General features: G+C 51.0%; 1 protein-coding gene across 1 annotated transcript in view; it reads left to right on the top strand.

Moving 5' to 3' along the window:
- The window catches only part of LTN1 (listerin E3 ubiquitin protein ligase 1), a 452,785-nt gene that overhangs the window by 278,021 nt on the left and 159,385 nt on the right, over positions 1-15,379 (top strand). Inside the window, exon 21 of the mRNA XM_085623083.1 lies at positions 1,498-1,642. Coding sequence (XP_085479209.1) covers positions 1,498-1,642 — 145 coding nt within the window. The remainder of the gene's footprint in view (positions 1-1,497; positions 1,643-15,379) is intronic.

Genomic DNA, 15,379 nt, shown 5'->3' with positions numbered 1-15,379 from the left:
ATAATGATCCAGACCTTTACCCAGCCAAACCATCTCCTCCAGACGACAATGCATCACATCAAGAACTCATTGCCAGGGCTGCACAATATCAAGGGGTGGCATTACACAAAGAATCACTGGAGGAAGATTTTGTGTTCGAAACTTTAGGATCCACACACAGGTCATCACAAACACTTCCCATGGTTAAAGGCATGATGAGACACGCTGATGAGATTTTAAAGAACCCAGTAAGAGCATGCATATTGACTCCTAGGGTTGACAAGAAATGTAAGGCATCTCCTACAGACCCCATATTTATCAAGGGCCAATTACCATTCGATTCTATGGTAGTGTCTAAGCTCGTAAGTGGGCGAATTCCCAGACATCAGGAGATGCTCCTCTGCCAGATAAGGAGTCCAAGTTAATTGATGCTTCTGGCAAGCGCATAGTTGCTCAAGCTGCGAATCAATGGCGCATTGCGAATACGCAGGGTCTTTTAGCCAGGTACGACAGGGCACACTGGGATGAGATGGAGCAATTGCTTCAATATCTCCCAGATGAGCATAAAGCTCAGGCTCAGGACTTAGTAAATGAAGGTAACCTAATTTCTAATTCCTCTCTAAGTTGTGCTCTAGATGCTGAAGACACTGCGGCTAGAGAGGTTAACACTAGCATCTTACTCAGGAGACACACTTGGTTAAGAATTTCTGGGTTCAAGCCAGAAGTTCAACAATCCATCCTTAATACACCTTTTGATAAAGAACATCTCTTTGGTCCAAGTGTAGATCAAGTGTTAGAGAAGATGAAAAAGGACACTGAAGTGGCCAAGTCCATTGGAGCGTTCCAGTCTTCGTCCAACAGAGGCTCCTTTGGACGCTCCTTTTACAGAGGAGGGTCTAAAACCCAATCTGCGGACCAGAATATCTCAACATATAAAGGTAACAACCAGTCCTCTCTCTCCCGAGGATTTTTTCGATGAGGTTATAGAGGCAACAACTTCAAAGGTAGCGATAAGGACAACACACCACGTAGCTCCCCTTTCCCTAATAAACAGTGACTTGCCCATGCCAGTGCTCTCTTCACAAACTAGTGTTCATTGTGGTTTTATTGCACTATTTTCTTTACATTGTTCTGTTGTTTCTTTATCATTTTCTAAAGCCGAAGGTAATTCTCTTGCAAGATGCACATATTCAGCAGCTAGAGTATACCATAATTTTCACCATGAGAGAAATCATATTAGAATAGCCATTTTAATCAGACTAAATTGCAGAGTATTATGAAAGGACCTGCTATTAAGTTTGCCTCATTAGGTTCATATTAGTAATTTGATGAATGTGTAATAGTGTATTTAATTTGCTACAATTTAACATGATCATTGCCTTTACAGTGAATTTGTCTATAGTAAGTATATTTAAAGCATGTTCAGGTGGCATACGTGTAGTTGTCAATTTCATCTGCAAGACGTATTAAGCACTTTATCAATATTTTAACAAACATTCATATTTTATTTTTCCACAGCTGCTTGAAACAGGCAAGCCCTCAGCATCAAGGCTTGAATATTGAGATTATTTGTGCCTTTTCTTTATTAATAAAACATTCACCATCACAGCTTGCAAATGAGGAGTGGGATTTTATCCTGTGCTCCATGTTGGCTTGGCTAGAGGTAAATTAGAAATAACATTTGTATTACATATTTCTATGTTGTTAAATTGTGATTCTAACTTGAGCATGTTTCAGGACTACAGTTGTGAGTCATCTCTGTATTCTGTAACAGTCTTGCTGGTCTAATTCTTGGGTAAGTGTCTCTCCACTATTTGTTGGCTGTACAGTATTGTATCAGCAGTAAGTCCAGCTGCAGGAAGGGGATTGAAGCCCTGCTGCATGCACCAGCTACTTCACATTTTCCAGGATGATTGTTATCTCTTGTTAGGGCCCTTAGACCATCACTGCTTGATTTAGAATAAAGCCAGCTCAAAAAGTACAGGAACCTCTTTCTCTCCCCTGAAATCTTCCAGTTTAACAACTACACGCGGCTCTCCCCCACTATTCTTGGATACTCCCATCGTAGGTCCCACAGAATTGTTGAAAAGAAGGTGGAGATGAAAGGTCGAAGAACCCCAAAATTGTTCTTAAAACATACCAAATTGGGGGGCGTGGCTTGGAGCGTTAAGATGGCGGTCGCACTCTAAGAGTGCTCCGGACCCCTTCTATCATTCGCTCCAAGATCCACTATCATCAGTGTTATTTGCTCAACCTCCAGGGCTCCACCTTGATCTGGCCGGCCACAAACTGGAAGAATCTCGGCTCTGATCCTCCGCCCGACCGAGTTATGCCCTGTGAAGTTGCTCGGGCCTAATATGGCGCCCCGCCTCCGGAGCTGGAGCTGGCGGCCTCAATCCCTGTCCAGTGAGTCCCTGCCAGCAATCTGCCGGACCTCTATCTGTGGCTGTGGCGTGACACAGAGACTCCCCTCACTTCCTGGGAGTTCTGTACAACCTCGGAGTGCGGTTTTCTCCGTGCTGCGACTCCAGTCTCTCGGAGGTCGTCTTGAGCCGCCCGGCGACCTACCTTGGGGGACATTGGGCGGTGCGGCGGGGGAATCGGCTGCCGGGCCGGGCAGCGGGGCGCCAGGAGTGCGGGTGCCGACGGTGCTGGTCGCCCCCCCTCCCTGCCATGCGGAGTGCTGCTGAGGAAGCCGGGTGCCGCTCCTTTTCCCCATTGCTCTGCGGGCTGCGCCGGACGCCCCTGGTGCCGGAGAGGCCATCTGCACTGCGCCAAGGGCGAGCCCGGGACTGTGCGACTACAGTGCGATGGTGAGAGGGGGGCACTCTGCTGCTAATTCGGGCAGTCTCTCGGAGGTCGTCTTGAGCCGCCCGGCGACCTACCTTGGGGGACATTGGGCGGCGCGGCGGGGGAATCGGCTGCCGAGCCGGGCAGCGGGGCGCAGGGAGTGCGGGTGCCGACGGCACTGCTCGCCCCCCCTCCCTGCCATGTGGAGTGTTGCTGAGGAAGCCGGGTGCCGCTCCTTTTCCCCATTGCTCTGCGGGCTGCGCCGGACGCCCCTGGTGCCGGAGAGGCCATCTGCACTGCACCAAGGGCGAGCCCGGGACTGTGCGACTACGGGGCGATGGTGAGAGGGAGGCACTCTGCTGCTAATTCGGGCAGTGGCGGCCTCATCGGTGCAGAGTCCCCCTCCCCGCTGGTCCCCCTTGCTGCTTGGTGACTGTCCGTGGCCCCGAGCGTTGAACCGGCCTCCCCTGCTGTGACCCTGCCCTATGTCGGCCCCGGGGTTGCCTCCTGCCAGGCGGTCCAGCCGGCGCGGATCCAAAGCTTCACCCCTCACTGGCTGCCACCACTTTACTGCCCTGAGACTTCGGGAGGCTTGCGAGAGGCGGAAGGCTCTGGACGACCGGCTGCCTGATTGGGCGGCAGAGGACGACGAGCCGTACCTGAACGGCCGTTTCACCGAGGTGAGCTGGGCTGTGCTGTCATTGAGGGTGGGGGGGCGTTCGGCTGCTAGATCGGGCAGCGGGTTCTGGCTGTTGGGGCCTGCCCTCCCCCCCGTCCCTCATCCGCTTCATCAACTGGCAGCCCGGTGTTGACGATGCCCCCCACAGGTGCTGTGAGCCCACGTGGGGGCTTGCTCTCCGAGGAAGACCGGCCGCCTGATTGGGGGGGCTGTAGGCCGGTCGTCGCCACAGTGTGGGGCCCTCCCCCCTCCTTCCTTGTGGTGTGACCAGGGCGGGTGGTGCTGCCGGCCACTCCCTCTCAGCCGCCGACTGACGGATGCCCCTCGGGGTGTGCTGGGACTGTGCTGTCGCGGGGGGGATGGAGGGGGTATTCGGCTGCTCAGTCGGGCAGCACTGGATTTATTGGCAAGCCCCCCCTGCCCCCCAGTGGCCCCTCACTTGACTCTGCCATGGGCTAGCACTCCTGTTCCTCCTAGCTGCTGTCGATCAGCGGGTAAATCCCCGTTCCCGCTGGACTGCGGGGCTGGTCCATTGCTGTTCCACCACCAGGGTTCTCCTTCGGACTGCGCTATCACCCGTGGTGATTCACATCCGACCCCCGGCTTGCCACTCTGGCACGTGCCCCATCATCCATGGCCCTACAACCCCCGAGTGCCGTATCCTGGACCTGAGAGATCCCCCGACTCACCAAACTGATCCCTGCACAACACTCAACTGCGGGGCTACTGGGCAAAATGTGGTACTGCTTCCGCGATCCTGCAGTCTCTACTCCCAGCGCACACAGATCGGTTCTCGAGAAGGGAGTGCTGAGGCGGTGTGGGCCAAGCCCAGAGGGAGATAGACCCGCACTGTACCGGACCTTCACGTCCGGATCCACCTCCAGCCGCTCCTACACTCCACGTTTCTTGCTCGATGGGCCCTGCACCCGGAGCCTGACTTGGGACCGCCGCTCCCCGCCGAGGTTGGTGGAACCTGCCGATGGCTCCGGCGCGCTTTCTTCCCTGTTGACGGCCCATCAGAGCCCTGACGACGGACCTAAGATGGGCAGGGACCGTCCTCCGAAGACACCCGCCCCGCACACCCAGACCAAGATGGACCAATGTACCGCCATGGAACGCGGTCTGGGAGAGGGGATCCCCGGCACCTCTCAAGCCTCGGTGAAGGGTAAAATAGGAGAGGTCCGAGTGGACATGGCCCTCATACGCCAGGACCTTCGAAATGCCACAGCAAGAATTTCTGAGGAGGAATTGCGTATCTCCACAATGGAAGATGAGCTAGGACAATTGAAAACCCAAATGGCCAGTCTACAAAGCCGCACCTTAGAACTACATTGACACGCTGAGGATGCGGAGAATCGCCCACGGCGAAACAACCTCCGCATTATAAGCTTTCCCGAAGGGATTGAGCAGGGGAAGACAGAGACCTTCATTGAAACATGGCTCAAACCATGGATACCCGGTGATGCCCTCTCCGCCTGGTTCTCGTTCGAACGAGCCCACCGCTCCCTGGCCCCGAAGCCCCCTCTCGGTGCTCCACCTCGTCCCATTTTTTTCAGAATTCTTAATTTCAGGGACAGAGACAACCATCCTTAAAGAAGCGCGGCTCCACGGCCCCTTGAAATTTCAGAATCAGACCATCATGCTCTTCCCTGATTATACAAAAGAAGTCCAAGCGCAACAACGTACATACTCGGAGGTCAAACAAAAACTCGGGCTACGGTATGGCCTCCTTTTTCCAGCCCGCCTCCGAGTTATTTTTCAGGACAGGGTAATTTTCTTTGAGTCTCCCCAAGTAGCCTGGACGTGGCTTACGGAGGAAAGACCCTTGAGGGCCCGACCCGCCTCCTCCTCGACTCAGCTGTCCTCCCCTCCGGAACATCCTCCTCCTCCCAGGCCGCCGCAGCGGCGGCGCACCAGATCCTGAAGGACGTACAATCGCCGAGGAGGGCTCTCGCAATCGCCTAACCTCGGGCCTACGCATCAGCAACCCACTGGATCTTCCCTGCTCTCAGGGACGCGCACCCGGTCCAGCTCACTGGAACTGCTGGACCGACGCCCACTTCGCCCGCCTCCTCCCGCCCTCTTGGATCGGACTCAGACCTCTCCAGAAGCCCTCGGATGCCGAGCTCGGGATGGAGGGTTGGAATAGGACTTGCGAGCTCCGACGGATCCACTGCCGCCTTGGACCATGTCCAGGACTTCTAATCTCCTAACGCACTGATGACATTAGATTATCCACCGAAACAGAAGGGTCTGCCCATGCCACGCATTACCCCACTAAAAGTTTTAGCTTAGCCACTGTTACTGTCTATTTTGAGTTGTTTTGTTTTTTGTTCCTTCCTCAGGGCGACAGATGCTTCAGTTTCCGAAGTGTAGGGTGGGGGGAGTTGGGAAAGGTTGAGAGGGAGAGGGAGCTACCGCTCCACAACCGGTTCAGCTCATAGTTCCACGTGAGCTACAGTTCCATGTTCTTACACAGCGTTTTATCAAAGTTCTACGAATCCTCCAGCAACAGCCTAAACGACATCCAGCACGGGTCCCACCCCTGACCTGGCATGGAAACAATGGCCATTGGAGGGCACACACCTTCCTTAGTCCACTCCCCCATGCTCCACACATGATCTAGATGGCTAACACCAACAGGTCGCTACATATTCTGTCTTGGAACGTGAATGGCATGCTAGATCGTATCAAGCGCACCGATGTTCTCAAATACGCCCAGCGCCATGCGTCTGATATCCTCTTACTTCAAGAGACTCATCTCCTAGGTAGCCAATGCCCCTACCTAGCCAGATAAGGGTTTGATAAGGTGTGGCATTCCGGCTTCAGTCGGGGGGGGGGTCCATAATAACTCGGGGAGGTCTCCCCTTTACTCCCACACAGACCAGAACTGACTCCCAGGGACGGTACGTGACCGTCTCTGGAACTCTTGAGAGCCACACCATAAATTTTGCCTCAGTCTACGTCCCCCCCGCCACCCTTTCCACTACCCTGCACTGCCTCACTGAAATTATTTCAGCCTTACCTCAGGGACAGACCATCATTGGGGGTGACTTTAATGCAGTCTTACAACCGCGACTTGACTCGACTGGTGCCCCATCCACGGCGCGACTGTCCCATGCCACCAAACTCTTGGAAAGTACCGGAGCCCTCGGCCTCTGCGAAGCCTGGCGGATCTGGCACCCCCAGGAAAGACAATTTACCCATACTGCTGTGGCCCACCACACTCACTCCCGCATCGACCTGCTTCTCCTCCTTTCACTTGACTGCCACCTCGTCTCTCATATCTCGATTCTCCCTCGTGGACTGTCAGATCACTCGCCCCTATCCTTACGCTTTGGGGAACCACGGAAAGACGTGCGGCCAATATGGTGATTAAATGCTTGGTTTCTCCAGGACCAGCAGTTCAGAGAGGTGCTTGGGTTGGAGCTCCAACAATACTTCCGGGTCAATCATGGGTCGGTCCCCTCCCCGGGCACGTTATGGGAGGCCGGCAAGGCAACCCTCCGTGGGATGACTAGGGGATAGGTGCACTGGAAGCGGGCCGAGCAGATGGCCTGCTTGGCTCAGCTGGAAACGCAAGCCTCGCGGCTGGAAATGGCTTCTGCGGATACATCTGACACGAAATCTGTCACATCTCTCTGGAGTCAGCCAAAATGTTGTGGCGCTCTTCCGTGGCACGTGTCTATGGTTGGGGGGATAAAAATGGAAAGCTGCTCCACAACTTGGTCTCCTACCCCAGAGCTCACAGAATTATCCCTGAAATTCAGGACTCTGCCGGCCCTTCACCGGACGTCGCGAGCCATCGCCCAAACGTTTGCTAACTACGATTCCCACCTTTACTCCGCTCAGGTCCCCGAAGCCTCCCTTTCGGCAGTGCTAGAGAGAGCAGATGTCCGTCTCCCCTGCTTTACCCAGGCGGAGACATCTCACGACTGAACTCTGGGAAGACGCCGGGGCCCGACGGTTTCCCACTGCAATATTGTGCAGCCTTTAGAGACTCCTTAGTCCCTCATCTAACTGAGCTCTTCCGATATGTGGCTGAGAAGGGCTCCTTCCCCCCCCCCCCCCGAGACCGACTTAGCCACCATTGTCGTCATCCCGAAGACCCAGCCACCCTCCCTTTCCTGCAGGGACTACCCCCAACCTCCCTCATAAATACCAAAATGGCCCAGCGTCTCTGCCCCCTCCTCCACAAACTAGTCGACCCGGACCAATGCGGTTTTATGCCGTCGCGAGGCACTCGGCACTGTATACGGCGTCTGCACCTTGCTCTGGCCCACCGCCAACACCTGTCCCCGTACCTTGCACTATTGCTCCTTGACTTTGAAAATGCCTTCGACATGGTCGACTGGTCATACTTGGCGGAGGTTCTCCAACTGATGGGCATCGGTCCCCTGTTCCTATGCGCCGTTCGCATCCTTTACTCTAATCCGTGGGCTAGGGTCCTTATCAACGGGGCCCTCTGTGACGTGTTCCCGATCCGGAGAGGCACGCGTCAAGAGTGTCCTCTCTCACCCTTGCTATTCGCATTGGCAATGGAGCGTCTGGCCTGTCTCATCCACTCTGATGTGGTTGTCCAAGGCTGGTCCTGGGACCCCATCATGTGGATAAAATCGCTCTCTATGCGGACAATGTCCTTTTTTCATGGCCGATCCAGAGCATTCCGGCCCCCGCTGCCTAGAGATACTTCGTAGTTTTGCGAGCGTTTCCGGACTCTGACTTAATCCCGCCAAATCTACCCTTGTCCCCCTCCACATATCGAGAGCCTGCTTCGAGTGGCAATCCACCATTCCCATCAGGAGACAGTCCTTTAAATATCTGGGGATTTGGATAGTCCTCCTACCGGAGTTGGAATGGGCTCTGAATATCACCCCCCCGATCACCAAAGCCAAAACCGATCTTAAACGCTGGCAGGCTCTGCCGCTTAATCCCCTTGGCCATAGCGCCCTTTTTAAAATTATGATTCTCCCCCGCTACCTTTATATTCTCCAAAACGTTACCCTTCACCTTCCGGGGAGTTGGTTTCGAGACTTTGACGGAGCCCTTACCAGATTCCTATGGGGGCACGAGAGATCGCGCATTGTCCTGGCTCACTGCCGGATCCCGCACTTTGACGGAGGTATGGGAGTGACGAACTTACACCTTAATTACCTTGCAACCAGACTCCTCGTAGTCCATGATTGGTATACGGAAGGCTGGTCTGACCTGGCTAATCGCACTGAGCTTAGGTACATGGACTCCCCACAGCTGCATGCCTATCTCTACGGCGCTCCTATACTGCTCACACTCCCCCGATCACTAGATCAGTCTTGGTGGCTTGGCGCTCCGCCCTCCGGCACACCCGCTGGGATAGAAAACGTACTCAACACACACCCCTATGGCAGGGCACATGGCTCCGAGAGACGTCCTCCCTCATGGGCTTCCGGTCCTGGGACCACATTGGGATCTCTCTCCTCGGGGATATTTGGGTGGGTGACCACATTCGGACCTTTGCTGAGCTACAAAAGCACCACTCCCTCCACACCTCACAATTCTATTGATACCTCCAACTCTGTTGCGCACTCACGGCACATATCTCCCCCGGTACATCGATACCCGAGTTCAGCCCACTAGAAGTGCAGGTATTGATGGGAAACCTTGGGCGGGAGGGGTCTCGAGGATATATCGAGCTCTAGTTAACAACACCCCCACCAACCTGGACACACTCCGAGCCCGCTTGGAGGGATGGTTGGGCCCCCTGGAGGAGGCGGACTGGCTCCCAAAACCCTTACGACCTCCTCCAAGCTTCGCCTCATCCAACTTTACTACCTCCACACAGCCTACCTCGCCCCGGTGCGTCTACAACAGGGCGCGATTGCGCCCCTCCCCTGAATGTACCCGCTGTGGTCAGGCCCCTGCTGATTTCTTTCATATGGTGTGGACCTGCCCGCCCCTCGACTCATTTTGGTTCAGTATAGAATCCGAGCTTACACAGACCCTAGGCTGGCAGGTCCCCCACGACCCCATGCGCCTGCTCCTTGGCGTCTTTGACAGCTTGGACGGCTCTAGAGCCGACAAGCTCTTTTTGGGCACAGCCCTCGCAGTTGCCAAACGTGACATAGCGGCGGCGTGGGCAAGCACCAGGTCCCCTACCCTGCGGAAATGGCGACGAGGGTTGGATTTGTGTGCCACCCAAGAAGAACCCCGATTCGAGGCCCGGGGATGTCCGAGGAAGTTCCAGAAGATATGGGGCAAGTGGTTGAATTTGCTGCCTTCTTAACGTTCATGTTGCCCTCCAAATGTAAAAGTACATGTTACCCTGTGTATGGCCATAAGGAGCTATCCTATCATTCCCTAGAGCCGGATTATGCTGTTTGTTGGACATGGCTATCGTATATATTCATGCTGATATACGCTGGTTTTTGTTCTGCTTCTCATATAAAATGCTAATAAAATTTGATTATCAAAAAAAAACATACCAAATTAATCTTCTGAGTTTGAAGAATTATTACCAAAATCTGAGGTGCCTGTTCAAATGAGGTGATACTTGCAAGATCATCATGAAGAAAGGAAAAAGTCCCCCTTTCTCCCATTATAGCAGGAATTCATCGTCTACTGAATCTTCTTGATCTCATCTCCAGCTAAAGAATGACAAAGCATGTATGCTTAGCCTCTGCTAATAGTTGTCCATCCCAGTGTTCCCCCTCAATCCCTGTCTGAGATCACTCTTGAGTATTGCTCGATTCAAATTCCAGGTGCTGAAATCATTCATGTTTTGTACATTCTGCTCACCCATCATATTCTCAGCTCCTGAAAGCAAATTGCTAGGTTCACCTATATTTTGAACCTTTTACCTGCCAGGTGATTTGTACATCTCACCACTGAGAAATTGTCCATTCAAAGAAGGATGCAACACTGGACTTTGTCTGTTATTGTATGACACTCCAACTGTTATGGGTATGCTCAGACTTGGATTTGGTGCTCAATGTGCCACAGGACTTAAGTAATACCTCACTGACGAGTCCTGGTTTTTTTTACGTACCCTTTCAGATGGTCCCTGGTTTGGCAGCTCAGGCTCATCAGTTCCTATTGGAGCAGGACCAAGACTGATTTGGATATTATTGAATCCTGTTTGACTGAGATATGGCCCAGGTAATTACCGGTGGCTTAGAATAATTCAAGCATTCCATCTGTCTTCCCAACTCTTACCCCTAATATGTTGTAAAAATATCTTCTTAACACAAAAACAGGGTCACCCCATGTAGCCTGCTCGCCTGCAGTTCTTCACCTGGCAGCCAGCACCATAGCCCATCATCTTTCCAATTTAATGAATAAAGTGATCATCTCCAGATCATCAGAGTTGGCTGGGGCAATTATTATGCCCCTCCTAAAGAAATCTAATCTGGATAGTACAGACTGTAAAAACCATCATCTGATCTCCCTGCTTCCCTGTCCAGCAGAGATTCTAGAGAAACACCTTGAAATCCATCTGATGGAAATTGCAGAACAGCAGTGTTGGCTGAATAATTTGCAGTTTGATTTTAGGAAACATCATGGAACAGAAACCACGCTGATTTCAAGCACGGACTGCATTAAGAGGCAGGTGGATGAAGGACAGGGTGTGGCTCTGATACTCTTGAATCTATCAGCAGCATTTGATACCATCTCGCCTTTGCTGGTGTTCGAACGTCTTCAAGGTTTGGGTATCTCTCATCAAGCCCTTGCCCTTCTGTCCTCATTCCTTAGGAATAGATCTCAAAAGGTGAAGGTACAGCACTTCTACTCAGAGGTTATTTCCCTGCCATTTGGAGCGCCGCAGGGCTCCTCGTTGAGCCCCACGCTCTTTAATCTTTATGTCTCCCGCCTTGCGGCAATAATTCAAGCATTTGAGATGAAGGTAGTGTCATATGCTGACGACACTCAAATTATTGTGTCAATCCCCAAGAATTCATTCTCCATAGCAGATAATATCTCGCGATGCGTGTCGGCAGTGGCCGACTGGCTGGGCCGAAACATTCTAAAACTTAATTGGTAAAAAAACCGAGGTGCTGCTTTTTGGCACAGGATCATCTAGCTGGAAAATTAGCTGGTGGCCAGAATCTCCAGGAACCTGCCCGATCTATAGCAAGATGGCTAAGACCCTTGGAGTTCTCTTAGATACTGAAATCAACTTAATGCCCAGGCAAATTGCACTGTAGCAACCTGCATCTGGATCATAAGGATTCTTTTTTTGATAAACAAATTTTTATTTTCATATAGGCATCAAGATCAAAAAGCACATACAGCAATTTGAGCAACTTGGCATCAACCAGACCTGTCACATAATCTTTAAGAATCACCCGCATGAGCATTCGATCATAAGGATTCTTAAGAAAATCTTTCCGCTTATTGAGCAGTCAGCTCGTAAGCAGATCACACTTGCCCAAGTTATGTCCAGACTGGATTGCTGCAACTCATTTTACCTAGACTCCAATAAGAGCACTCAGTACAGACGTCAGGTGGTACAAAATACACTTGACAGATTTATTCTAGACATCCCTGGGCACCACTCTGCCGCCAAAGGACTAGAGGCCTTACACTGGCTTCCTATTAGAAAGCGCATTATGTTTAAATCTCTATGCTTTATGCATAAGGCCCTTTATCTCCCCTGCCCATAAAAACTATGTTTGGTTGGTATCTCCCAGTAAGAAACTTGCAATCATTGCATCAAAATCAGCTCATGGTGCCGAGAACCAAAAGAAAGAAATGGGGTGACGGACAATTCTCAACCGCAGCAAGCAGACTCTGGAACTCCCTCCCACAAAGCCTTAGGGCTATTCCTCAGCTGATGTCCTTCAGGAAGGGACTCAAGACCTCCCTATTAACTACTTCACGGATCATCTATAGGCGCATCAGGGTTACTCCGGATGGTTGTTTACTGCACCTTGATGCCTTTGGGTAATTGTTGCGCTTTACAAATGTAATCAAATCAATCAATCATTACTTCTTTGTTTTTCTCAGTGTTGATGCTCTAAGTGCAATAGATATGCCCAGACTTGGCTTCCATGCTCACTGTGCTTCTGGACTCAAGCTGTACCTTACTAATGAGACCTACCTAGGCCAAACTGGTCAGGGGTTGCTTCTGTGCTCTTCGCAGTAGACTTGAACTGCCATTTTGGGCTCGACTGTTCCTATTTGAGCAGGACCAAGGCTGATTTGCATAGAGGCTGATTTGTGAATGAGGTGGAATGGTGGGCAAAAGGCTGTGGACGAGGATGTTAGCCCTAATGATTACCAGTGGCTGAGATCAATTGAAGCATTGCATCCATCATGTTTTTGTTTTCCTCACTGTTATTGAGTCTGCTATGAGCTCTAGTCAATCGAGCAAATTCATCCTGAGATCATTACCTTTGATTAACTATCATTAGTTTTACACAGTGAGCACCCAAGCCAAGCCTATAGCCAGATCTGGGGCGCTTTTAAATATAGCCCTCTTCTTCTAGGTCTCCATTTACCACTGTAACTCTTTCCTGGCCTTCTCTGAGAGGACCACCACTTTTGAGTGGCACAGACCCTTTCATAAGTAGAGAATGTTAAGTCTTTGCGGCACACTGCAGTTCAGGTTTATAGCAATCTAAATATTCTGCAGAATGCTCAGGACTAGGTCAGTGCTTCCACTGCTGGACCTCCTCTGCATTGAAAATAATTTCAACTAGATAAGCATTCACAGCTGCCACCATGCTTTAAACGTGTGCACATCATCCAGACCTTGATATCCAATTCCTATTAGCCCCAGCAGAATTCTTGCCATTTTCCAAGAACAGCAAGAAATTATTAGTCCAAATCTGGCTCACTGACATGAACGTAGAGGGATTTGAACCCCAACTTCTACCTGAATACAAATCCCTTTGTTTCACAATAGATACTGACATCCCCCTTAAGAAACACATTGCCAAGAAAGCTAAGAAGACTTGGACCCAGATCTCTCTGCTAAAGTCAATTGAGACATTCATCTCTGAAAGTAAATTCTGAACTGCCGTACAAGCCCTTTTACTCTTGCATCTCGATGGTGAAAATACCTTGCTCCATGTCTTTGCAGACTCCACACTGTTCCACCCTTAAGGGCAACCTACATGCCACACCTTGTCTCCTCAAGAGCCTGCAGAAATATGACCACCTCAACCCCACCCCAAAGAAATTATGCAGGCAGCTCTTGCTGGCCCACATCACCTTCAAAACCAGCTGCATCTCTAACCTCACGACCTTTCCACACCCCTTGCCCAATTTCCAGTTTGGCTGGTGAACTCGTCGCCTCGGAAGGGTCTGGCACCCCCGCTGTCAGGACTCCGACAGACTGGAGACAAAGGCGTGCCAAACGTGAAAAACAAAATAGAAAGTATTCTCTATTTGTGTACCCAGGATCAAGAACAAAATCCCTGTATCAAACAGGACCGTGCCAACCCTTCTTCCATTTGGTAAGTAGCTGTAAGACACACCTCTTTAAAGAACTCTACATCATGATGTAGTCCCAGGCCACTGGCTACTCCTCCAATCACACATTGACTGTGTCTTTGTCTTAGACTTTCAGTGGATGTGCAGCAAATATAACTACCACATACATTCATAAAAGTGTATAAACATATTTGCTGATAGAGAGGCTCTCATTCATGTGATGTTCCAGGCCTGTGTTTTGAGTCATTGACATCTCTTCCCAGTGTAATCATTAGTTGTACAAGATGATTCATTCTTGTGAAAGGGCCCTTAGGGATGTTACCATATTTATTGCTGGATTGCTTTTTTAACTGATTAGATAGACTGATCCGTTCGACAGCACGGGTGATCGACTGCCCAGAGGAAGCTTTAGCTGTGTGCTGAAAAGTCTTGTTGCTGCTGAAAGTGCCATGGAAACAAAGTGCTGGACTGGCTGGTCAGTGGCACTGAAGATACTATACACCAGAGAGATGAAAGTATTTCATGCTCTTCATAATAACCCCATCACTGGCAGGCTGTTATACCCATCACATATTTACCTTAGTCTTGTAAGCTTGCTAGTTCCTAAGCTCCTGGATGATCCTTTAAGTAGCATGATATCATCAATTAGGCTGGCTTGCTAATCAAATGCTCTGTTACAAGTTCTTTTTAGCTTTGATTGTGGTACCTCACTCCTCACAGGATTACCTAGAATCCATCTAGCTCCCCCCCCCCCGGTGACTCCATTTGTCTCTGGGTGCAAAAACTGTGGCCGCTTATCTTGCGTCAGTGGCTTCCTATTGAGGCTAGGGCCCAATTTGGAACAGTTTGTATCCCCCTAAAGGCCCTTCACACAGCTTCACCTACATAGCTGGGAGAAAAGCTGAAAATCTCAGGCAGCCATTGTCACGTGCACAATTTAGATTTCCTTGTTTGTCTTCTCCAGGAGTTGCCTAATTTTGAGAAGGAGCAAATTATTTCTCAGTCATTCTTAGACCTCCAAAAAGACATTTTCAAGCTAAGTGGAACCTGTGGTAAGAAGAGACTTCTTTCTGAAGATCCACATAAGGAATGCATTTATTGCGTCTATCTAACCAAAAGGTAAAAGACTGTAGAATCTATCACACATTTTCCTCAAAAACCTTTAAAGACATAGAGGGTAGACTTTTGCTATGACAGTAGAAATCAGAATCTAAAGATATGCCATCTTCATATGAGGACTATGATAGATCCTCAAGAAAATCTAAAAACACCCTTAACCCCTACACCGCGGCACGAATTTTGCCGCGGCGCTTGCGGGGTTTGGGGGCAGCGCGGCGCCGCCATGCTCGTGACGGAACCACTCCGTCATGAGCCACGGGCGCGCTGTGCTCATGACGGAGTGGTTCCGTCACGACTCCGCCCACTCGCGCTAATCGCCCGCACAGGCGGGGAATCAGCGCCGCGTGGGGGGAGCGCCCGCCAATGGCCGCAGCATGACGGAACCACTCCGTCATGAGC

The sequence above is a fragment of the Triturus cristatus genome, chromosome 8 (assembly GCF_964204655.1).
Source record: "Triturus cristatus chromosome 8, aTriCri1.1, whole genome shotgun sequence".
In the NCBI taxonomy this organism is placed as follows: domain Eukaryota; kingdom Metazoa; phylum Chordata; class Amphibia; order Caudata; family Salamandridae; genus Triturus; species Triturus cristatus.
This window is presented reverse-complemented; position numbering and strand designations above follow the sequence as displayed.